Here is a 24125-nt window from a genome sequence, read left to right on the forward strand (position 1 = left end):
TGTCTTTTAATCTCCTCCCCCTCCCCACCCAAGCCTTCAGGGACACATCCTTGGAATCTATTTGGGTTTTTTAAGGCCATGCCCTTCCCAAAGTCCATGCACCCCTTTGTCTCTCCTGCTCTCATTTCTTTTAGAGTCTAGCAGGCAGCATCCTCCCATGCTGAGGATGGGCTATTTCCCTGCTATTATTTGACAGTCGGGCTCCAAGAAAATGACAAACTCCCTGAAAGTCACCGAGGAAGTTCATTAAAAAGGAAAACTCCAGTGGAGCCCGGCCCTGCCAGGACTTGGCGACCCACAAAAAGCCCCCGTTTTCCAGTGCCCTGAGGTCCTGGGGTCCCCTCGGCTCCCGCGCTGCAGACCTAGGACAGGGGCACTCTCGTCCCCCCCTCCCGCCCCCCTGCCCTCGCCCCCTGCTGGGAGCCGGTTCCCCTCAGCTCTGCACCCACTAATTGGTCTCATTAGGAGGCGGGCGGGCGGCTCCAGCGGCGCGGATCGGAGCTGTGTCATCCGCTTAGCGCCCTCGCACCCCCGCCCGCGCCCCCTCCCGCCGCCGCCGCCGCCCCCATCTTCAGCTCCGCACTGGTCGTGCGCCCAGGGCATGCTCCGCGCTCCGGAGCCCGGCCTCGGCTGCGGGGAGACGCACCACCCGCCCGCAGAGACATGGGGCGCTGCGCGCCGGCCGTCCTGGCCGTGTGGATGCTGCTCCTCAGCCTGGGTGAGTGGCCGCAGGGCCCAGCGGGCCCCGATGGGGACGAGAAATGGGTGCCAGCTCCATCCGGGTGACCTAGGGACATTGCTAGACCGTTCGCTTCCCGAGTGGGACGGGGGACGGGGACGCGGACAGAAACTGGGCGGGGGGTACGGGGAACCCCTGCGGTTCTTTGCTGCTTCAGGAGCAGCTTTGGCGGCTGCGATGGGGGCCGTGGGAGGGTGTCCCCACTCCCCGTGTGACCTTGGCCAGGGACCTGTCCCTCTCTGGGTCGCGATTTCCCAGTCTGCCCACCGATAAGGCTGAAATCGGCCGCTGCCTAGGTCCCAAACAGCCCAGATGGTGCGTGTCCCTGACAAGTCCAGCCCAGTCCGAGCCCACGGGAGGCGGTCGCCGCGGGACCTAGCGGGTGCGCTGGGGTCGGGGAGGGGAGTACCCGCCTGCCCGCTCGTGGGGCCAGACAGCGCGACCACGCGGGTGCGAAGCTGTCCCCCCGCGTTTCCGGCTGTCCTCTGTTCTGTGTTCTCTCCCTAGCTCAGGCCAACTTCGCCCCCCACTTCTTCGACAACGGGGCAGGCAGCACCAACGGAAACATGGCCCTGTTCAGCCTCCCGGAGGACACCCCAGTGGGTGAGTAGCCCTGGCGCCTGCCCCGCATAGTCTCCCAGAGGAGGGACCAACGTTCCCCTGGACACGGGGACCGAACCCGTGACGCCTCCGAACCTATCGAGAGGCCGAGCGCCAGGCGGCAGGCGCTCCCTAGGCGCCCTGTTTGCGCTCCGAATCCCCCAGGGCTGTAGCAGAAAGGTCTCCACGCAGTCTTGGAGACCTGAGCCCGGGGAAGTTCTGGAGATCCAGCGGTAAGCCCAGAGACATGACCAGCCCCAAGAGGCAGGCGGAGGTGCCCAGATCCGGAGCTCCTGACCCTCTGTATTTATGACCTTGAACAAAGCACTTACTCCCAGAGCCCCAGGGCTCTAGGCTTCAAAACGGGCCCAAGAACAATGAATTCACTGGGATCTGCAGAGATGGGGGATGGGGAGGGGGATCCGCACTTCCTCTCCTTCAATGGATGGGCAGAACCCTGAGAATAAGGACAAGGGCCGTGTAAAAGGAGCACCCGCTGCGAATTCTCTGAAGAACTAGTCCAAGCGTGGGGAAGAGTGCTGCTGTTGGCTCTCTGCTCCACCTTAATGACTCCTCCCTTTTCCCTCCTCCCCCATCTCCAGTCTTGGCTCCAGGCAGAGACCCTAGGGTTAAACCCAGCAGCCCTGAAGCCCTCTGTAATCTATATTTTAGATCACAATCTGTAAAGCAGTGGATACTAACCACTAACTGATAGTCGGGAAGAATAAAGAGGAAGAGAGGGAAGCAGCCAGCGGAGGTGAGGTCAGCAGCCAGTGCTCAGCGTGGCCCCTCTGTCTTCTTCCAGGCTCTCATGTATACACCCTGAATGGAACAGACCCCGAGGGAGACCCTGTCTCCTACCACATCAGCTTTAACCCCAGCGCTAGAAGCGTCTTTTCAGTTGACCCCAACTTGGGAAACATCACCCTGATTGAAGAGCTGGACAGGGAGGTATGGGGACCTGGGAGGAGCATTGCCTGCCAGGGGTGCAGACGGACGGACCTCGGTGGGCTGGAAGGTTCCCTCAAAAGCATCCTTGGAGAGGTCTCATAAGTCACAGAAAATTCAGCCAGTAGATCAGGGCTGGAAAGACTGGTTTTTGTTTGTTTTTTTTTTTTGAAAGACTGGTTTTTAAGGGCAGGTCTGACTTGGGTAAAACTACGTCCCTCTATGCCCTCTGAACCTGCGGGTGACAGGCTGTGTTTCCCTTGTGAGACCCCATACCAGGCTGGTGAACCATCTGCCTGGACCCCAGCTGTGGGGTGCTGCCAGCAGACCCCACCAGCCCAGAGAAGGGAAGCGGTGGGTCTCAGATGCAGCTCTGGGGACACGGCAAAGGAGATATGACTGCTGCCCCTGCCTGTCAACCCAGGGGAGGACAGGGGCACCCCGACACCCTTCCTCACTGAGGTCCCACCGTGTCCTGGGGGGGGGGGGGGGTTGAGACACCACAGACCTGGATCTCTGAGGAACCGTAGAATACAGAGCAGTGTAGCAGAGATGAAGGGGAGAAAGAGGAAATTTTTTAAAAGGATGAAACACCCCTTCCTGCATCCTCCAGCACACCAGTTAGCATCTCTCCTCATTCTAGCAGGAGGGTGCGTATTCTGTTGGCACCCAAGCCCTCTGGGTTTATGAGAACTCCTGATGGGTTAAACCCCAACCAGGTCTCAAGCATGAGCCTGGCCAGAGGTAGCGGAGGAAGCTTTTGGCCACCCCGCCCTGCTCCAGGGCCCCTCTGATGTGCCCAGCTCCAGGGGTCCTCAGGGCACCTCCGACTCCCGGCCCCTCACTCTGCCCTTGCGCTTCACAGAGGGAAGATGAGATTGAAGTCATTATCAGCATTTCCGATGGGCTGAACCTGGTGAGTGCACGCTGCAGCCAGCCCCTGCAGCTTCTCCCTGGGTCTGAGCACTATTTCCTCCCCCAGGGGCTGGGGGTGGGGGCTCCCAGCTGAAGTCCAACAAGTTCTGCCCCAGTGAGCTCATAGGAGAGAGGGGGCGGAAGGGAGAGAGTGGGAAGAGACAAGACCTGTCCGCTGCCCTTCTGACGGAGCACCCCCACATTCCTCAAGCAGCATCTCCTCAATCCCGCCCTCCCCACCCTCTCCTCCGACCTGGCTCTTGGCTCCATCCTCATCACACAAACTGAATACCTGGGCTCGCATCCCTCCTCCCTCGCCTCTTTCTACACAGCCTCCACTTTCACCAATCCCTCTTTAGTGCTTCTCAGATAATCCCAGGGGCTCCCCTCCCTCCAAGGCTCCCGGACCCCAGTCAGGAGCCCCCACTGTGCAACACAGTCCTGCCTGGCCACAGTCCCCCGGCTCAGAAGATGCTACCAGCTGCTCCTCACTACCCTCAGGATGGAATCCTAGTTTCAGAGACTGGCATTCAGAACACCCTCAGCCTCACCCACCTTCTCTCCCACATTCACCCTAAATCTGCTTCCATTCTGTTCTCTGAACTCACCAGGCCTTTCACTTTGCCTTTGCGATGCTGCTGCTTCTTCCCGACATACCTTCCACCCCCTTCTCCCTCTCACCCGACGACTGGCTTACTTCCCAGGCCTTCCTGGTGTCCTCCACTAGCTGGGTCAGAGGCCTCTTCTCCGAGCCTCCTAGACCAGTGCCTTTACCCAGGTTGGGGCACACAGTGCCCCCAGAGTTGTGCAGTGCAGGCCCCTGCCCTCAGTGCCCAGCATGTTGCTGTTGTCAGGCTGAAAGATAACACACTTGTACAAGCTGACCTTTGCCCACCACTCCACCCTGCAAATTTCACACCGTCAGACAGAACACAGCACTTGGCATCAAGTAGTTGCTTAATAATAATATGTGCTTCATGAATGATCAAAGAGGGAAGGAAGAAGGGGGGGGAAGGGAGGAGGGAAGGGGAGAAGGGTGCAGAGACTACACCTGGGGTGTTAGAGGACATTGCTCCTTCATCACCTGGAAGGTCTCACTGTCCCAACTCCTGTCCCCTTTGCCTCTTTTCAGGTGGCAGAAAAAGTCATGATCCTAGTTACTGATGCCAATGATGAGGCGCCCAGGTTTATCCAGGAGCCCTACGTTGTCCAGGTTCCCGAGGTGAGCGAGGGGCCCCCAAGCAGTGTTGATGCACTCCCACCCAGACCTGTGGCCTGTCCTCTGGACTGACCTGTGGCCTGGACAAGGGCAACTGGGCTCTGGGGTGACGAGCCCCCTCCATCACTCACTAACCTCTGGAGACACCTCCCCTCTGTGTCCCCCCACCCCCATTGCCGTCCCCTCATACATTCATTATTATTCCAAAGGAATGTTTATTTACCATTCTCCATTAGAATTTTAGTGTACTCTTATTGTGGAAGTGTGAAATAAACAGAAAATTAGAAAAATAAAGAGTTTCAAAAACCACTCTTAATCCCTTCAGCTTGAGACAGTGTTGTTAAATTCGGGGGGATTTCCTTCTCTTCAGTTCTGTGATTATAGGTTCTTGTTTTCTGTTCGTTTTACATAGTTGTGACTACTAAACATATGCTTTCTGTAGTCTCTTTTTCACTGAATTTATAGCATAAGCGTGAAGTTGTAATCGTGAAGTTGGGGTAACTAACATTTTAATAGCTTTCCTTTAATAGCACATTCCAGCATTTACTGAACTGTTCCTTTATGTCTGGATATTAAAGGTGCTTTAAATTGTTGCCATCGTAAGAAACATCAGACTCTGAACTTAAAAGTTCCTTTTCTCTAATGGGAATGATTTGAAATTGCTAGGTCAAAGCATGGGTACATGTGAGGTGTTGTCAAAATGATTTTCCAGAATGGCACCTGTTTGCCTTTACCCTGGCATGTGGGAAAGGGTATGTCTCCTGGTTCCTGGCCCACACTGGGGATTCTTGCAGTTTTAAATGTCTGCTAATTCCGTAGGAGAAAGCTATTCTTTTTGGCTCTAAGCTACACGTGTGTGATCCCTGGTGATACTGAATATGCGCTTGTTTATTAACTGTTTCCAGTCATTTCATATTTAAACCCTTTGTCTATTGGGAGCCCTAGATTTTTCTTTCTCTTTCCCTCCTTTTCAGAAGCAGGATGTCTGTTTGTTCCCCCTTTCCTCTCCCTTTCCTGACCCCACTTTGACTCCAGTGTCTCATCTATCAAGGCCCCTCCTCCTGTTCATGCTCCCTGGGTCAATGACCACCTTTCACCTCTTTTTAGCCCTCAGTCCCCTGACCCCACCTTTCCATGCCCCTGCACCCTAGCTCCCCGAGTACCTGTCACTGCTCCTGGGACTGACCCTCTGTGGCTGTGATCCCTCAGGACACACCTTCTGGGACCAGTATCGCCAGGGTCCGTGCAGTGGACAGGGACACAGGCTCTGCGGGGAGCGTCACCTACTTCCTAAAGGTAAGGTGGGGTGCTCAGGAAATAACCAGAGGCCTGAGCTGGTAGGGACGCCTGGATGGCCTCCACCTCCATCCATCAGGTCCGTGCCTCAATGATTCCCAAAGATTATCAGAGATGGTGCGTCCGATCCCAACGAGGTCTCAGTAAACTCAGAGGTGGGACCAACAAGTGGGGACACGAGACTGGCCTGAGCAGAAACCTTCTTCCCCTGACTGGCGCATCCTGGCTCCCACTAAGTTGACCTGCCTTCCTTTCCCCAGATGTCAGGACCCTCACCTCACCACTGGCCAACCCCTTCCCCAGGAGATGACCCGGGCACTTGGTACCCACACAGTAAAAGAAACCTGTCTGGGCCTAGAATTGTCAAGAGGAAAAAGGGAAGGGGAGGCAGCTCTCAGGAGGAGCAGAGCTGTGACACCCCCTCCCCAGCCTTGTCCAACTAATCTGCTCTGTTAAAGGCAGAGACCCCAGCCCGTATCTCCCGCCTCTCCCCCAGCTCCTCCAGAACCCGCTGCCTCCCTCCCACGGCTGCTGTTTCCACAGCTCCTCCTCTTTTCTCCACATTTAATCTCTTGCTTTCACAATTTTCAAGGCAGTATATCTCAGTGGTTAGAAACCCTGGAAACAGTCCTGGGCTCCACTGGTTCTAGAGAGATTCCACCACTTCCCCTGCACGGGGGTTCAACCGCTATGTGACTTTGCCTGCTCACTTTCCTCATGCGAGTGGGAAAGGTGAAACCACATCCTCATTGGATTGTGAGGATTGTGTGCGTATGTGCTAAGTCACTTCAGTCGTGTCCGACTCTGTGCAACCCCGTGGGCTGTAGCCCGCCAGGCTCCTCTGTCCATGGGATTCTCCAGACAGGAACACTGGAGTGGGTTGCCACGCCCTCCTCCAGGGGATCTTCCTGACCCAGGGATCGAACCTGTGTCTCTCATATCTCCTGCACTGGCAGGTGGGTTTGTTGGCACTTTAGTGCCACCTGCGAAGCCCGTTGTGAGGATTAAACCCATGAAAAGCTCCAGCAACAGCTCTTGACCTTCAGTGACCCCTCTTCAGATCAAAGATCACCTCCGGTCCCCACCTGACCTCCCCCACCCCCACCCAGATGCGGCCTGACTGACCCGCAGTCACTTAATGGTGGGGTTGGACGATCCTGAAGGTTCTCTCTGTCTCTGCGGCTTTCAGTCCACACCTCCTCTAGGTTAGAGCATGCTGCTGACGTTTCCACCTGGGAACTCTGGGCCAGAGTTTAGCCCCGATCTGGCCCTGTTGTTTTCTAGCTGAGGCCTAGAGAAAAGCTGAGGCCCTGCTGGAAGGGAACATCTTGGTTGGACCGAGGACGGGGGAGAGGAAGCCCTGAGCTGCAGGAAGGGGGACTCTGGAGATAGGAAAGGCTGAGAGCCCTGAAGTTGTACCTCAGACCCTAGGTAGGAGTTCCTGTGACAAAGGATGGTGAAGACTCCCTTTCAGTAAGCAGAGCGGGTGTTCCTGGGGCCGGCCTGGGTCTCACCCCAAGGCCCAGCCTGCTGCTCACTCTTACAGAATCCGCACTCCACCAAGTTCTCCGTGGACCGCCACAATGGTGTGCTGCGCCTCCAGGCCGGGGCCACCCTGGACTACGAGAAGGCCCGGGCCCACTTCGTCACTGTGGTTGCCAAGGTAACAGAGAGGAAGGAATGGGAGCATCCCGGCTGTCCTCAGCCTCCCTCGGGGGAAGCTGCCCTCGGATGGGAGCAGTTAGGTTCTACCATGGAGGAGACAGACGGTACCATGGGGGCGCGAGTGGGGCTGCCGCAGCTCGGGATCTGTGTTGAGCAGACCCTGCCAGACACAGACATATTCTTCAGGGATGCTGGTGTCTGTGGGCCGGGGAGGGCATATTCCCTCCTGGGAGAGGGCGTCTGCCCCCTCAGGACTGACAGGCCAGCCTCCCCTCTGTAGGCTCCAGTGTCCATACCCTCACATCCCACACAGCCTGGCCCCTGGGCACGTCCGTTTATCCAGGCTTGCCCATCCCGCCTCTTCCTCTCTGTGTGACCAGTAACCCACTCTGAGTCTCAATTTCCTCATCTGCCCACCCCAAAACTTGACTAAATTCCTCATATTTCTGAAGTGTGTGGTGTAGGGTTTGCAACTCAGCAAGTGCTCAAATGTGACTGCTCTTCCCCTCGAGGGCAGGAAACCCCAGCCTTCTTTCTAAGCCCCAGGTTTTCTTTTCCAGGAAAGTCCGGGCTGGTCACATAGGCCACAGGGCACCCCCCCCCTCCCCGTCCCAGCCTGTGTCAGGAGGCCTGAGCCAACTCTGCCTGCCAGTTACCCCGTGAGGGCTGGCTTGGTGGGCGCGCACTTCCATGATGTATCCTCAGCCGTGGGTCCACCTCATATTCTCTGAAGATTCTCAGGAGACTTTGTGGCTGGGCTCCTGGCTGGGAGGAGAGATTTTGGCCCTGACCCCCTCCTCCTCTGCTACTCTTCAGAGATGATTTCCCTGGAGAGAAACCTAACCTTCTTTCCAAAGGAACGCTTTTGAGCACCTACTGCGCACTGGCTGAAGACCTTCATGCATTATCTCATTTAATTTTCCTAACACCCGTAGGAGAGGGAAACTTATCTCTAAGTGGCATAGAAGCAAGCAGAAACAGGGCGGGCAGCTGGCCTTGAGGCCAGTCAGTGGCAGGAGCCAGATTCCGTGGGAGTCTGCTCGACTCTGGAGCCCAGCCTCTCTTCCCTCTCTGATTCTTCTGCAGGATGGCGGGGGAAAGCTGCGAGGGGCCGACGTGGTGCTCTCGGCCACCACCATGGTCACGGTCAATGTGGAGGATGTGCAGGACATGGCCCCTGTCTTCGTGGGCACGCCCTACTATGGCTATGTGTATGAGGACACCCTTCCGGTGGGTAGCTGCACCCCGCAACCCATGTCACCTCCAGATGCCTCCTGCCCTGTCCTCTGCACTGCCCGAGGGTCCCCCTGGTGGAGATGGTTAGGCTCAGCCCAGGCTCGCGCGCCTCACATGGAGGCCAGTTCTGGATTCAGTGACTCAGGCCACACACAGGCCATTTTGCATTGGGAAGTGTAAGGGGGAAGAAGAAGTTGCTCGTGTGTGGAGCACCTATTGGGTGCCAGGGCTGTGCCAGGCATGTCTTCACTCATCCACACTTACCCCAGTCTGGCTGCAAGTGTCAGCCCTTCAAAAGGGCTGTGAAGAGAAGCTGGGAGGAGAGCTGATGGTTTGGTTTAGAGGGGACCTTTCCTACACCTGACAGGAGGTGAGGTGCCAAAATTTTCCTTCCTTTCCTCCAGGCCTGTAGCCTGAGGCCCCTCACGCCAGTAGTTCTCCCACAGTTTGCTGCTGAATCTCCATGACCCTTGTCAGACATCACCTGTGGGCCCATCACAAAGGCTATCTTCAGCCTCTGCCCCTTTTGGCCTCTCAATTTCCAGTCCTGGGCCTGGCATCCGAGGGCCGGCCTACCCTCCACCCAGGAGCCGGCGCCATCCTTTACTCAGCCCAGCCCGTCTCCCTACCCCACCCTTTTCCCTTCGCCTGACATGTGCCCGTGGGCATAATGCCCCTCGTCTTTCTCAGCTCAGCCCAGGTGCCACTTTCCCCTCGATGGTGCACCCATGTGTTACTATACCCCCCAACCAGACTATGAGCTCCCAGCCAGCAGGGGCCAGGCTGGAGTCAACCCTTACATGGCTGGCCACAGTTCCAGAACTCTCCATGGAATGGAAAAATGGAATTGCATTCTCCAGTCTCACTTCCCCAATTTCTGATTATTACCAACTTCGTAAAACAATGAAAACAGTTGCTGAGCACTACTCATGTGCTAGGCCCAAATTGAGAAACCACCTTTCCGGAAGTTGGCATTTGAGTGGTGGAGAGGGACACAGAGTGAGGGAGAGAGAAAGGCTGGGCTTCCCCCGTGGGGGCCATAGGGCAGAGCAGCGAGGGGCCCAGACAGTCCTGCTGGGGAGCTAAGGGGGAAAGAGGTGCCGGGAATGGGGGGACAGGACAGTCAGGAAGCGGCCATGAGGATGGGGAGGCCTCTGGGGTGAAGGATCTGCGTAGGGAGGTCAGGAGAGAGTGGCAGGCAGGGCTTGAATAGGGCTTGCCAGTTGGGGCAGCTTCCCAAACCCTTTGAGCAGCCCCTGCAGCCACAGGACAAAATCCTAGTTCCTGGACCTTGCATTGGACCCCCTCTGCCTGGCCCCTCTCCCGCCTCTCCCTTCAGGCGCCTCTGAAGGCCAAAGACAGATGAGGCAGCAGGTGTGAGGCTGGTGGGTGGCCAAGAGAGGTGAGGCTTGAGGGTGGTGCGTGGGGAAGGAGGCGTCTAAGAGGTGTGAGGAGGAGGCCCAGGCAGGAGCCCTGAGTGTCCCTGGGCATCTGCGTGCCAACCCATGTGGTGGGCAGGCAGAGGGGCTCAGGCTGTCCCTCCAGCCCTGGGAGGCCGGGGCCTATGAGCTCCCTGTAGAGCAAGGATGGGGCCTCGCAGAGGCCTGACTCTCGAGTGGGGCGGCACCTCCCTCTGTGATGGGGGCAGTATCTGGGGAAGGGAGAGCCCCGGCACACCCCCACCTCCGACACTGGCCGCAGGCAGCTGCTCCTGTTCCTCCCAGGGCTCAGAGGTCTTGACGGTGGTTGCCATGGATGGAGACCGGGGCAAACCCAACCGTGTTCTCTACAGTCTGGTGAATGGTGAGTCTGGGGCTCATTGCTGGGCTGTAGGTACAAATCCCTGGGTGAGCAGAGTGAGATGCCCAGTCTCTCTGGGTCCCAGTTCCCTCATCTATAGGCCAGAAGTACAAGGTGCATGGAGAGGAGAGGCTGGGGCCCTCCAGGAGGCGGCACGTCTCCTTGGGCATCTGCTCTGGGCCCTGCCTGTCGTTATGTCCGGTAACAGGGAGGGACGCACTGGGTGGGCAGGGGCAGTGGTGTTACTGAGAGCAGCGCAGGTGGGGCCAGTTCACGTTCCCACACGCTCGTGGGCATCTGCTCGTTGATAGGAAGGGGTGGCAAGCTTTCTTACACTCTAAATTGCTATGGTTTTTTCTCATTCCTTTAAATGTTTTGGCTTACAGCATATTATTGAATTAAGTGAGTTAAATACAGTGATGATTCCGAGTGTCCTGAATACTCATCCTGTGTATGGATGAGAAAACTGAGGCCCAGAGAAGCTAAATCATCCCAAGTTCCCATTGGATTTGAGTCTGCTGCCTCCTTCCACAATTGGGCAATAACTGAGCAGGAGGAGCCAGCTCAGGGAGGGCTCTTCAGCCCTCAGTAGCTGGTCCCCTCCAGGGGCCACCACCCCTGATGCTTGGTCCCACACACACGCACACAGCTCCATGCTCTCACTCAGACACCATCACTTCCTCTGACCCTGTCCCTGGGACATGCCTGGTGCACACTCCCCTTCCAGCAGCTCACACACGTGCAAACGTGCCCACTGTCACAGACAGGCTTCTCTCCCAGGCACGCAGACCCCTGACTGCCTTCCCTCCCCTCCACAGCTGCAAGCCTTCACACACCTACCAAGCACCCAGCCCACCCCGTCTCCTCTCCCATCTTCTTGCCTCTCCGGCTACTCCTTCTCCTCCTCCAGTCTTTTTCTTCCCTCTTTGCATTATTTTGTTTCTCCCCTCCCCCTTCTCTTATCTCCCTCCCTTTGTACCTATTTCTCCTTTCTCTTTCCATCACACCTACCCACACATCACACATGCATGCATGCATGAGAGAAGCAAAATACTAGGGAACCTGGGAGCCGGAAAGTAGTGACTTGAAGCCCTAGCTCTGCACTTACTGTGTAACCTAAGACAAGTTACTGAGCCCCTCTGAGCTCAGCTTCCTCACTGGCAAGACACGGATGATAATACAGGAGACTTGAATGAAACACCCTGTGAGGCCTGGCACAACTCCACTGCGCCACCGTGTGGCCTTATTCAGAACTGCAGGGCACATCTCTCTGACAGGGAGTGATGGAGCCTTTGAAATTAATAAGACGTCTGGAGCCATCTCCGTGATGCAGAGCCCTTCCCAGCTCCGGAGAGAGGTGTATGAGCTGCATGTTCAGGTACCTCCCTGGATCTGGGCCTTCTCCACCAAAGGTGATAAGATCCTGGCCACCCCCCTTACCCTTCAGGGCCCGCAGTCAGGGGGAGGATTTAGATACTGTTTCAGGGAACACCTAGAAGAGGTGGCACCTGGTGTGGGGAGTTGAGACAAGGCAGAGAAGGTAGGATGGGACCGGCAATGCCTTGAACGTGGGTAGGACCCGGGAAGCAGAGAGGTGTGGGGAACGTTGGGTGGTGGGGGCAGGTGGAGGCATTGCAAGCGAGGGAAGCTTAGTGAGCCAAGGCTGGGGGTGAAATCACATAATATACCAGGGGCACAATGAGGAACAAGTGGGACTTGAGCCAAGAGTCCACATCAGCCTGTAGTGGAGAAACAGTTGGACCCCAAGTGGGGGACAGAGGAGCAAAGGCTCTGAATACGAGGTATGGATTTTTCCTACAAAGGGCCAGCTTTGTGGCCATGTGACCTGTGATTACACAGGGACCGCAGTTAGAAGCATCCGGCACTGGGCTTATTGTTTTGCTCTTGCTGTCTTGAAATTCTTAGCAATTTTCTAACAAGGAGCCAGCTATTTTCATTTTTCACTGAGCCTGCAGATTATATAGCTAGTCCTGCCCAAGAGCAGTGAAGAGCCATGGTAAGGTTTTGAAGACGATCGGAGTCTTGTAAAAGCTCACTCTGACTGCTGACTAAACTAGAGGGATTCTCAGATTCAGAGAGCTTGGCAAACAAAGATTTCCAGGGCGCACTACGGGGGATAGGAATGTAGTGTGTCTGGGGGAAACCCAGGACTCTGCATGTTTCGAGCTCCCAGGTGATTCTGGCACTAGTCCCGGCCTGGCATCTGAAAACCCTGGTCCCAACTCGGGTTTGAAGGGAATCAGATGAGGAACAGGGCAGCAGAGCCATCAGCCCAGGTTATAGATGGTGGGGACCCGTGGGGGTAAGGGGAGGTGGGATGGGAAAAATGGACAGGCTGCGAACTATGAAGGAGGCGGATGCCACAGAACGTGGCTGTGAGGGGTCAGGGAGAGGAGAGGCGGGGAAGAAGCCAGTGTGGTTCCACACCATCAGAAACACACGAGGGGAGGCAAGTTGAACAGGACAGGCAGGATGCGTTTTGGTGCCTCAGGGACATTCAAGTTGAAAATCCAAACCTGAGTGTACAGGTTTGAGCTTCAAGGGAGACAACATCCACATGCAGGTAGTTGTGAAAGGCTAGGAGGGAATGAGACCACTCAGAGGAGGGCTGGGGGGAGAGAGGAGCCACTAGCTGGGAACACCGCTGCTGGAGCATCCCGACGAAGAGGGAGGAAGGGGGAGGAGCAGGTGAAGGAGAGATCGGGGGTCAAGGCCAACCTGCAATGTGGAGTCACATTAGCCAAGGGGACGGAGCACTCTGGAGGGTGAGGGAGAGTGGCCGTGCCACATGCCGTGTGGGAATCAGCATGAAGCATCTGAGTTGGGGACAGGGCGACAATTGAGTGGGAGGAAGGAAAAGGAGGCAGAGGATATAAGTTCTAGAAAAGAAGAGTGGGACTTCCCTCGTGGTCCAGTGGTTGGGACTCCACCCTTCCCATGCGGGGGTCATGGGTTCCATCCCTGGTCAGGGAAGTTCCGAATGCCTTGGGATGTGGCCAAAAATAAATAAATAAAAATTTTATTAAATAAAAAAGAAGAGTTATGATGCAGCTGGTGTATGACAGAGTGGAATCCAGGAGGGTAATTAGAGGACAGTAATTTGAAGACCAGAGCCTGCTTATAGGAAAGGGGGAGGAAGCCCTTCCAGAGCCTCATGTGATATTTGCCACATGTCCGTGAGGTGCCTGTGGACACTCAGCCCTAGCTTGCCGGTTGTATCAGTCATCCACTGCTGCATCGCCACACCTGCCTTCCTTGCAGCCTCCCCCTGGCAAGCGGACACAAGGGCAGAATATGGCAAAGCTAGGGTTTGAACCTATGTCTGGCTACAAGAACAGGACAGTATGATGCAGTGGAGAGAGCACTGACTAAAGAATCAGACACATCTTCCTTCTTCTAGTCCAGCTGTGTGACCCCCAGTGACCACCCGAACCCTCTCGCCTCATCTGTAAATCAGGACTAGTAAACTATACTAGTTTCCTAGGACTAGTAAACTATACTAGTTTCCTAGGACTGTTGTAACGTATTACCACAAACTTACTGTCTTAAAACAACACACATTTAAACATTGCAGTTGCTGTGGGCAGGAGTCTAGGGTCAGCTTAGCTGGGTCCTCAGTTTCAAGGTCTCTCACATGGCTGCCAACAGATATTCAGCCAAGACCGAGTCCTCATCTGAAGGTCCAGCAAGGAAGAATGAGCTTCTGGGCTCACATGGTCATTGGTGGGGTTTACTTCCTCTCGGGCTGTTGGACTAAGAACCACGGTTCCTCTCCAGCTATTGACTGGAGATCACCATTAGTTCCTTGAAACATCAGAGAAACTGTCAACAGAGCTGTCTGCTTTGCTAGAAAACAGAAGTTATGGTCTAATCTAATCACAAAATGACATTTCATCACCTCTGCTATATTCTATCAGTTTGAAGCAGGTCCCTAGGCCAAGCCACACTCAAAAAGAGGAGATTACAGGAACTTCTCTGGTGGTCCAGTGGCTGATTCCATGCTCCCAGTGCAGGGGGCCCAGGGTTCTATTGCTGGTCAGGGAACTAGATCCCACATGCCCTGACTAAGACCTGGCACAACCAAGTAAATTTTCTTTTTTTAAGAAAAGAGGAGATTACATAAGGGCATAGATACCAAGAAGCAGGGATCATTGGGGCCATGTTGGAGTCAGCGTGCCACACAGCCATAGCCCCTTGTCCCCCACCCAGGTGACTGAGGTCAGCTCTGCAGGGACTCCAGCTGCCCAGGCCATGGTGCCTGTCACCATCCGGATCGTGGACCTCAACAACCATCCACCGACATTCTATGGGGAGAGTGGACCCCAGAACAGATTTGAGCTGTCCATGTATGAGCACCCACCCCAGGGGGAGATCCTTCGGGGCCTCAAGATCACCGTCAATGACTCAGACCAGGTATGTGGTCCTGCCCTCCACCTGCCTTCCTACAAACCGCCGGGGACCAAGGCCCAAAGCTGAGTCTGCCTGAACCTTTCCTGCTGATGTCACCGGGGCTGGAGGGTCACAAAATGAATGAGGCAAGAGTGGGTAACCAAGAGGGACAGGAGGGAGGGTAGACAATCAGAGACTAGCTGCATGGCCTAAAGACATCCACGATCAATTAAAAAGAAAAAGCCATTTGGAAAAAAAGCCCCTCTGGAAGTTTCCTGGTAGCCTAGTGGTTAGGATTCCCGGCTTTCAGTGCGATCGCCCAGGGTTCAAACCCTGGCTGGGTGATGAAATCCTGCAAGCTGTGCATGAGGCCTTAAAAACTGGAAAATAAAAGCGCCTCTGTGTCTGACCCTCCAGACACTGTGAATGTGTCCTGTTGCCTCCTGTGCCCAAAGCAGGGCTGGGCTTTCTGGGCTTGTGTTCTCGCTTAGTCCTCGTAGTTCACTCAACTTTTCTGACTCTTGATCACCTCTCCTAAGAATACTTACTAAGATACTTACCTCCCAGGGTCAAGGGCATGCAAAGTCTCCTTGCACAGCAGGACTCTACAATGAGGTTCATCCTCATTCATCTTCCCTGTTTCTTCTCTCCAAACGGTTGTCCAGGGAGCCAATGCCAAATTCAACCTGAGGCTGGTGGGACCCGGGGGCATCTTCCGAGTGGTCCCGCAGACGGTCCTGAATGAAGCCCAAGTCACGATCATTGTGGAGAACTCAGCCGCCATTGACTTTGAAAAGTCCAAAGTGTTGACCTTCAAGGTAAGTGATGCTTGAATGGCGAGGAAGGGTGCCACAGTAGTACCTAGATTCATCCTTGAGAGGTCTCTTGTTACCCCCTACCCCTCCTAGCCCTACTCTTTTCCTCTGCTCCTCCTTCTGACTTGGGGAGCAGTGAGGAGAGGAGGAGTATGATACGAGAGCTCTCCTCTCCTCCACAGCCTCACTGAGCTCCAGTGTCTAACTACAACTCTCCCCAGGAATGCAAGGACGAGGGTGGTCCAAAGAAAAACCACCCATGTCATGTGCCATATGAATAGACTGAGAGAAAAAACTGTTTGATCATCAGGAGAGATGTTTCCTTGTTTGCACTCGACATGTTTGCATGTCAGTTGTTCTGTTAAAAACTTTAGCAAAGGAGGAGAAAAGTTCCTTTGTATTTGGAATTATTCAAAATGATAAACACATAAAAATAATGTGTATTTACATAAATATGTAAATAAATATGGGGGTTGACTCAAAAGTTCATTCAGAATTTTCCATAAGATGTTGGATGTTGTGGAAAAATGCAAACAAACCTTTTGGTTAACCCAATAGTAATTAAAAGGAAAATTACTTTGCTGATATTAATTTAAATTGTTATAATTATTTATAATTATACATGCATACATACTGACAGCTAGCATCATCCTTAAAAGTGAAATTCTATACAACATTGTTAATCAACTATACTTCAATCAATCAACCAATTAAAGTGAAATTTTAAAAGCATTCTTTGAAGTCATGAACAAAACATGGATACCTGCTCTTACCAATATTGTTTAACACTGTTCCTAGAATTAAACATTATTCCTAAATAAGAAAGGAAATAAAAGGTACAATCATTAGAAAGGAAGAGATAAACTTATCATTGTTTTTAGATAATGTGATTGCTTGCTTAGAAAAAATCTAGAAGAAATAATCAAAACATTGTTAGATAGTGCAAAATTGTTAACATGATGGGTTATAAAGTTAGTACACAAAATCTAATAATTTTCCTGCATTCCAAAAAAAATAGCAATGAGAATAATGGAATTATAGATCACTTTTATAAGAACAACTAATGGATAAAATTCCTAAGAGTTACCATAACAAGATTGGAGCATATAAATAACAAAAGAAAAAAAAAGTACAAATTTAACAAAAAGATAAAAGAAGGTGAGAAATATAAAGACAAACCCTGTTCAAAAATGCAAATTCTCATCAGGTTAATAAAGAATCCAATGCCACTTCAATTAAGTCTTACCCAAAATTTCCTTAGGGGAGGATGTAGGGGACTTGACACAATTATACTGGCTTTTATCTGGAGAAACAAACCGATAAGAATAGTCAGGGAATTTGGGGAAAAAAAGAGTATGAGGCAAGAATTTGCTCTAACAGATATTAAATTATATTATGAAGCAAAGTTGCTTTAAATTGGAAGCAAAAAAAAAAGTAATATGCAAACCAACGGAGCAAAAGAAACTGGTCCCAGTGCAAATGGCCACTATAAGGAACCCGGCACTGCGGTCAGTTGCAGGGGGATGATGTTTGCCTTAGAGGTGCCCCCTGCAGGTGGTGGCAGGAATAGCTGGCTGGCAGCGGAGAAACTGGGAGACAAGCCAGGTGGGGGTGCAGGGGTGATACAGGATGTGACAGGTTCTTTGCGGAGCGACTGCCATCCAGACAAGTCTTCCTTTTCCTTCCTTCCCCAGCTCCTGGCCATTGAAGTGAACACCCCAGAGAAGTTCAGCTCCACAGCAGATGTCGTGATCCAGCTCCTAGATACCAATGACAATGTCCCCAAGTTCACCTCCCACTACTACGTCGCCAGGATCCCCGAGAATGCCCCAGGGGGCTCCAATGTGTTGGCTGTCACAGTGAGTTGGGGGCTGCCCCAGGGACTGGGGGTAGGGTTGGGAGCCCCACTGAAAGGGGGCCTTGTGAAGTCAGACAAACCTGTTTGTTTGATTCGATAAACCCACATTCATTGGCTGTGTCCTTGGACAAGCTATGTGCCCTCTCTGAGCCTCAGTTTTTCCTTCTGTACAATGGGCATAACAGCACCTCACAGGATGATAATGAGGATATGTAATGAGAAGTAGAAGGCCTTTCAGATCTGGTTCCTCCAATGCTTGAGACCTGAGGTGAAACTAGGGCTCCAGAGCAGGCCTCCAGTTCTCCCAAGCTGGACAATCCTCCCAGGCCACCCAAACCCTTGTGTGGCTGTTGAAAGCAAGAGCTGCCAACGTGCCCTGACAAAGGGACCGGGGCCACTGGGAGCTTTCTCTCTTCCAGGCCGTGGATCCAGACACAGGTCCCTGGGGTGAAGTCAAATACTCCATTTATGGATCTGGGGCAGACCTGTGAGTAGATCCAGAAGCCCAGTCAGGGCCTTGGGAAGGGATTTGGGAGGCTGAGGGCAGAGGAGGATCTGTACTGAAGGCAGGAGGAGCCTGGGCTGAACAGGACCTGGGCTGGGGAGGTGAGCCTGAGAGAAGTAAGGTCATCACCACAACCTGGAGCTGGGGCTCCTGGTCTCTGGAGCCAGGCAAGCAGTGCTGGGCTAGGGAGAGGAGGTCATGGGAGGAGAGGGAAGGGCTGTGACTCGGGTGAAGTTCAACATTGATAGTTAAGTAGATGAGTGGTCCTGCCTCCCTGCGTCAGACCGTGAGGATGTGGAGAGGAGCAGGCAAGATGCTCAGAGAAGCTGCCCAGTGCATCGCCGCTCCTTCTCGGAGGTGGCTCCTTGCTGAAGGCACGTGTGTGCACATGTGTGTACGTGTGCGTTTTTCTGCACACCCTTGCCTGCACTCTCTGTACCCGGCAGCTTCCTGATCCACCCATCCTCTGGGATCATCTACACCCAGCCCTGGGCCAGCCTGGATGCTGAGGCCACTGCCAGATACAACTTCTATGTGAAGGCGGAGGACATGGAGGGAAGGTACAGCCTGGCCGAGGTGTTCATCACGCTGCTGGATGTCAATGACCACTACCCCCAGTTTGGAGAGAGTGTCCAGGAGAAGACAATGGTGCTGGGGACCCCGGTGAAAATTGAGGTGAGCTCCAAAGGTAGCTGAGCTGTCGTCATGGCTTGGTCACTGTGTACTTGGCCAACTCCAGGGCCCTCAGAGCCTGTCCTCTTCCTGCCCTGCCCCAGTGGGCTTAGTAGCTTCCTGGCTTAGTATCTCGGGCCCCTTGCGGGAGCCAGCCACCCATCTAGCACTGTCCGAGAGGATCTATGGCCTCAATGCTGGCAGCTTGTTTGTGCTTCTGGCTAGAGCCCCCTGGGGACCCTCCCTTCAGGCTTTGCAGGAGTGACTGGCCTGGGGAAGCAGGGTCTCACGGCATTTCCCCATGTGAGCATCCGACAGGCTAGAAGCCACGACTTAGCTCTGCAGGCAGCCCAGTGTCCAGCTGTTATATCCAGGAGCTGCTAGCCAGATGCCCAGAACCTGGCTGGAGATGCTGCTGCCTGCCGGGCCCCTCCACCCTCTCACCGTGGACTGAAGGCTGGCCTCGCCCTTCTGTGGGCACCAGCCACATGACGATGCCAGGCTCTGCGTGAGCCCCTAACTCTGGCCGTCCTGGACCTGGCACTTCTGGAGTCACTGTGGCTAACTCCTCCCTGCTCCCCCCAGCAGCCACCAGCAACCCCCACACCAGCAGCCGGGCTGGTGCCCCTGCAATGCCCACTCCCTACCTCTCTGTCCTTGCTCTGCCCACCCCTGGTGTGGCACTGGCCAGGTGTAAGCCTGGCGCCGGTGTGTATATGTCCATCATTCTTAGACCAAAAAAAAAAAAAAGCTTTGTCCCTGCAGCTGCAAGTGGCGCTGTGGCTTAAGAATTTCTTTTCAAATATCTTGGACTCCTGAAATAGGCAATGGTTTTTAAGGTACTTTATATACCCCTAACTTCCCTGGTGGTTCAGACGGTAAAGCGTCTGCCTACAACGTGGGAGACCCGGGTTCAATCCCTGGGTTGGGAAGATCCTCTGGAGAAGGAAATGGCAACCCACTCCAGTATTCTTGCCTGGAAAATCCCATGGACAGAGGAGCTTGGTGGGCTACAGTCCATGGGGTCGCAAAGAGTCAAACATGACTGAACGACTAAACTTTGTGCTTTTTATATACCCCTAGTAGCTCAGATAGTAAAGAATTTGCCTGCAGTGAAGGAGATCCGGGTTTGATCCCTGGGTTAAGAAGACCCCCTGGAGAAGGGAATGGCACCCCACTCCACTATTCCTGCCTGGAGAATTCTATGGACAGAAGAGCCTGGCAGGCTACAGTCCATGGAACTGCACAGAATGGACATGGGTCACAAAGAATTGGACATGACTTAGAGACTAACATTTTCACTTTTCACTTTCACTATGTACCCCCATCCCCACCTCCACCCAGAATTAACCTCTGAGAAAGAAGATATTATTGCCACTTTACAGATTAAAAAATAGAGACTCAGGCAGGTTGCATGTTGGGTTGGCCTGAGTTCACACAGCTGTCTGCCTGCTTTCACAGCTCTGCCTTCCCAATATGGAGACAGCATGAACCCTGAAACCCAACAGGCTTGACTCTGGACCCCAGCTCCCCTCCTTCTACCTCTCCATCCTTAGGCAAGACACTCAGCCTCCAGGCTTTTTGTTTCTTACCGGTACTGACTTGACTAGGCTTGTTCTGAGATTGACAGCACACATAAATAGCCAAGCACAGACCCTGCCTCATTCAATTCTTCTCCCAGCTCCATTCACTCAAAATAGGATTAGGACCATTCCCCATCAACCCAGCAAACTGCATATGACCTGTCGGTTTAGCTAGGGGACACAAATGTGACCCTCAAAGTCCAGCCCCACCTATCCCTCCCTGAGTACAGGCCACAGACCAGGACGCAGAGGAACCCAACAACCTGGTGGACTATTCCATCACCCACGCGGAGCCGGCCAATGTCTTTGACATCAATGCACACACGGGGGAGATCTGGCTCAAGAACTCCATCCGATCCCTGGATGCCCTGCACAACATCACTCCCAACGGGGACCTCACGTGGTCCCTAGAGGTGCAGGCCAAGGACCATGGCTCCCCATCCTTCAGCACCACGGCCTTGCTCAAGATTGACATCGTAGACACTGAGGTGAGTATGAAGCCCACGTCGGGGGTTGATCAGAGGCCAGCTCAGGCCTCCCTGAAACATGGCCAGATAGAGAAAAAGACCACCTTCCTCCAGAGACACCCACCCACTGCTCAGAGACTACCAGTGCTGTCCAACGCACAGGCTTTGACATCAGGTCGAAATACCAGTTTCAACACTTTGTAGCAGTGTGACTTTGCCAAGTCTTTCCCTTCCTGTGAAATGGGACTCACGATGCCTCCTTCACTTGCGTGTTGAAAGGCAGAAGTAAAATCATGTGTGGTTCTCAGCTCAGGGTCTGGCAGGAAGTCATCCCTTAAGAGGCTCCTGATAGGCTTGGGCAGATATGACCCCTCCCCCGTCAAAGGAAAGCAGTGCCACCTAATACAGGAGTTCCTCATCCAATCCAACCTGCATTGTATTTTTTTCTCTTCGTGTTTTTCTTTTTCTGGAATGAAGCCCATAGTCCTCCTCAGATTCTCTAGGGGACGACTGAGCCCAGAAAGCTTAAAAACCATCTGGCCTAAGGGAGCTCAGGGCCCCTGCTCTGTCCTCCAGGGACCAGGCAGGAGCGGCTGAACGCACCTCTCTTCCAGATGCTGTCCCGAAGCCCCATGGCTGCCTTCCTGATGCAGACCAAAGACAACCCCATGAAGGCCGTGGGCGTGCTGGCTGGCATCATGGCCGTCATCGTGGCCATAACCGTCCTCATCTCCACCGCCACCTTCTGGCGCAACAAGAAGTCCAACAAGGTCCAGCCAGTGCGGCGAGTTCTCCGCAAGCGGCCCAGCCCTGCGCCCCGCAGCATCCGCATCCAGTGGCTTAAATTCCGAAGGACCAAGGCCACTGACAAGTTTGTGCTCAAAGAGGCTCCTCCCAACGAGAACTGCAACAACAACAGCCGGGGAAGCACACCGCCCCCCCAGGCTCCCGCTCCCCCTCCACCGCCCAGCGCTGCACCCAGCGTGGGCCAGGCCCCCTGGACGGTGCCTACCGTCTCTGGCTCGCTCGCCCCTCAGCAATCCCAACAACCATCACCAAAACCCAGGGCCGTGGCAAAACGCAAGGCCGTGGGAAGCCCCATACAGTCAGCTCTGGTCTCTGAGCTCAGGCAAAAGTTCGAGAAGAAGAATGTACAGAGCAAAGCTTACTTCTAGACTGTGTCCTGTGGCCCCCCTCTCCCCACTCCAGTTGCCCTGATGCCTGGGCCACGCTCCTCAACTCTGCTCCTTAGGGTCACCCCTGTTTTGTACAATGGTGTAACCCCCATAACCAGGGCTCTGGACAATGCCTTGGGCATTTATTCCTCTGGTTACGACTGCAATTGGGAAATACTTCCCCATCACACAGCTCCTCGGCACATGGGCAACACTCTGCGCAGCAGAGACTGGGCGGCAACAAGGAACCAGATTGATGTCTTCTACCCTCCAACTCCAAACCTCACAGTGTCACTTGGGTCCTGCTGGGGCCTCAGCTTTCCTAGTTCGGGAGCAGAGCCCAGGCCACATGTGACAAGGTTGACTAGCGCCTGGATCCTGAAGCCTCCAGCTAAGAGCAGGAGCAGGAAAAGGTTCGGGGGCTGACTAAGGCTGAGGGTCAGCGAACCTTGCAGGAAACCAAATGCAGCTAGAGAGGGCGAGGATGCACTGAAAACTCTTGCCGACTGTGGGCCTGTGCCTACAAGCCATTGGAAGGTGGAGGATGGGGTCAGGGCAGAGACTGTGAGCCCCTGCTATGCCCACTCGGGACCAGGGACCCAGAGGTATGAGAGGGACTCTGTGGGAGTGAGGGCAGCTGCCCCAGCCAGGGCTGCCCTGGGCCCAGAGGTGGCTGGAGCCAACCTGGTTGCCCCAGAGACATCCGCAGGAGCAACGGGTACCCTTAGGAGCTGTCCCACTCGAAGTCCTTGAGGAGACAGAGCAGGGCTGAGATCTGGGGAGACTTCTGTTTTTATCCAGCTCTTCTGCTCACGTGCGATAACCTTGGGAAAGCTCATCCTCTTTCTCATCTGGAAAATGAAGAAAGTGAATCAGCCTTATTCACAGGTCTGGGGTGAGGATCAAAGCAAGTAGTAGTGATGAGGGCTTTAACCAAGTGCAAAACAGCACAAATAGGAAGTATTTTTCCCCTGGCCAGTTCTCCATAAAGTATTAGGAGCCTCCCAGCTGTTCTGCCAAGCACCCCCAGGAGGCGCTGTGCTAGGGGTAGGGTGCTGCCACTGATCCGAGATGGCTGGAGCTGGACCATGGCATAGCTTCCCTTCCACATCTCCTCCCCACCCCCACCTCCCCCCAACTACATTCCCCATGCAGCCCAGGCCAGCCACTGTCAGAAAGGACCAGAGCTGGGCCACACAGCCAGCCGAAGCTCCATCTTGCCAAGATGATGAAAATGAGTTCCTAAGACGGAGGGTGATCACCAGAGGTCACAGAAGTTTGGCAGCAGGAGCCTGATTTGAGGGCTCTGGGCTCCTTAGCGTGTCCATCTAGTTGGGCCGCACCTCCTCTGCTTGTGACCACAGCCCCCAGCAGAGACGACGTGCAAGCTTCTATTAATGCAAAGAAGTTCCATCTGACTTTAAGGACACTTGCCAAGAGGAAATACAGATATGTGCCTAGAGAGAGAAACAGAACAGTTCTTTGCATTTCACCCCACTCGCTAATAACCCCTCTAGGATATGTCTGTGAATTTAACCACAGATTGTATGCATATGTAGTTTTCTTGATTTCTGAGTTGGTGTTTGGAGGTGTTACTCAGATGTGCTGGTGTGCAGGCTCCTTGCTGGGGTTTCTGCGGTCCACAACCCACGGTATATTAACAGCTGGGCTCTAACAAACTAGGAGCCCAGGCTGAACAAATGGGTATGGGTTTCAAGACTAGGTTGGATCATGTTTGTCCTTCACAAGGAATGCAGCATCCTTACAACTTGCATGCGGTCAACCTGTTTTGTAAATAATCAATAAAATCTGTTAACCAAAAGCCAACCTGACCTTCAGCTTCCTGCCTTTTAAAAATAAACTCTGCCACTCCTGCAGCATGCAGGATCTTAGTTTCCAACCAGAGATCAAACCTGCGCCCCTGCATGAGAGCACAGAGTCTTAAACACTAGACCACCAGGGAAGTCCCTCTGGATCCCTGCTCAATATCAGTGTTAACTGACTTGTAGAGGCCAATCTTCCTGACAGCCAAGACTGGCTTGCTGCCTGGTTCTTTTAATGGATCCATCCCCCGACCCCCAGATCCGACTGTGGGAGGCTGCAAAAGTTTGTCCAAATTGCCATGCGTACATCTCCAACAACAACACATTTGTGGGGCTTGTCTACCTGAGTAGATCATGGCCTGGATGGGGCTTTTCTCCCAAGCAGGACAATCCCCAGCA

The 24125-nt window shown here is 53.9% G+C and overlaps 1 protein-coding gene across 1 annotated transcript; it reads left to right on the top strand.

Annotated features, from left to right (window-relative positions):
• The first annotated feature begins 624 nt into the window (after nt 1-624).
• CDHR1 (cadherin related family member 1) lies at nt 625-23696 on the top strand. Its single transcript, XM_061163039.1, has 17 exons — nt 625-718; nt 1247-1342; nt 2145-2290; nt 3153-3203; nt 4335-4424; nt 5631-5717; nt 7264-7380; nt 8469-8612; nt 10343-10421; nt 11696-11796; nt 14649-14852; nt 15494-15646; nt 17338-17502; nt 17921-17988; nt 18453-18681; nt 20492-20749; nt 21343-23696. The coding sequence occupies exons 1-17, from the start codon at nt 664-666 to the stop codon at nt 21901-21903; spliced, it is 2604 nt and encodes an 867-aa protein (XP_061019022.1). The 5' UTR covers nt 625-663; the 3' UTR covers nt 21904-23696.
• Nucleotides 23697-24125: the final 429 nt, after the last annotated feature.

This window comes from Dama dama, chromosome 15 (genome assembly GCF_033118175.1).
Source record: "Dama dama isolate Ldn47 chromosome 15, ASM3311817v1, whole genome shotgun sequence".
Taxonomy (NCBI): Eukaryota; Metazoa; Chordata; class Mammalia; order Artiodactyla; family Cervidae; genus Dama; species Dama dama.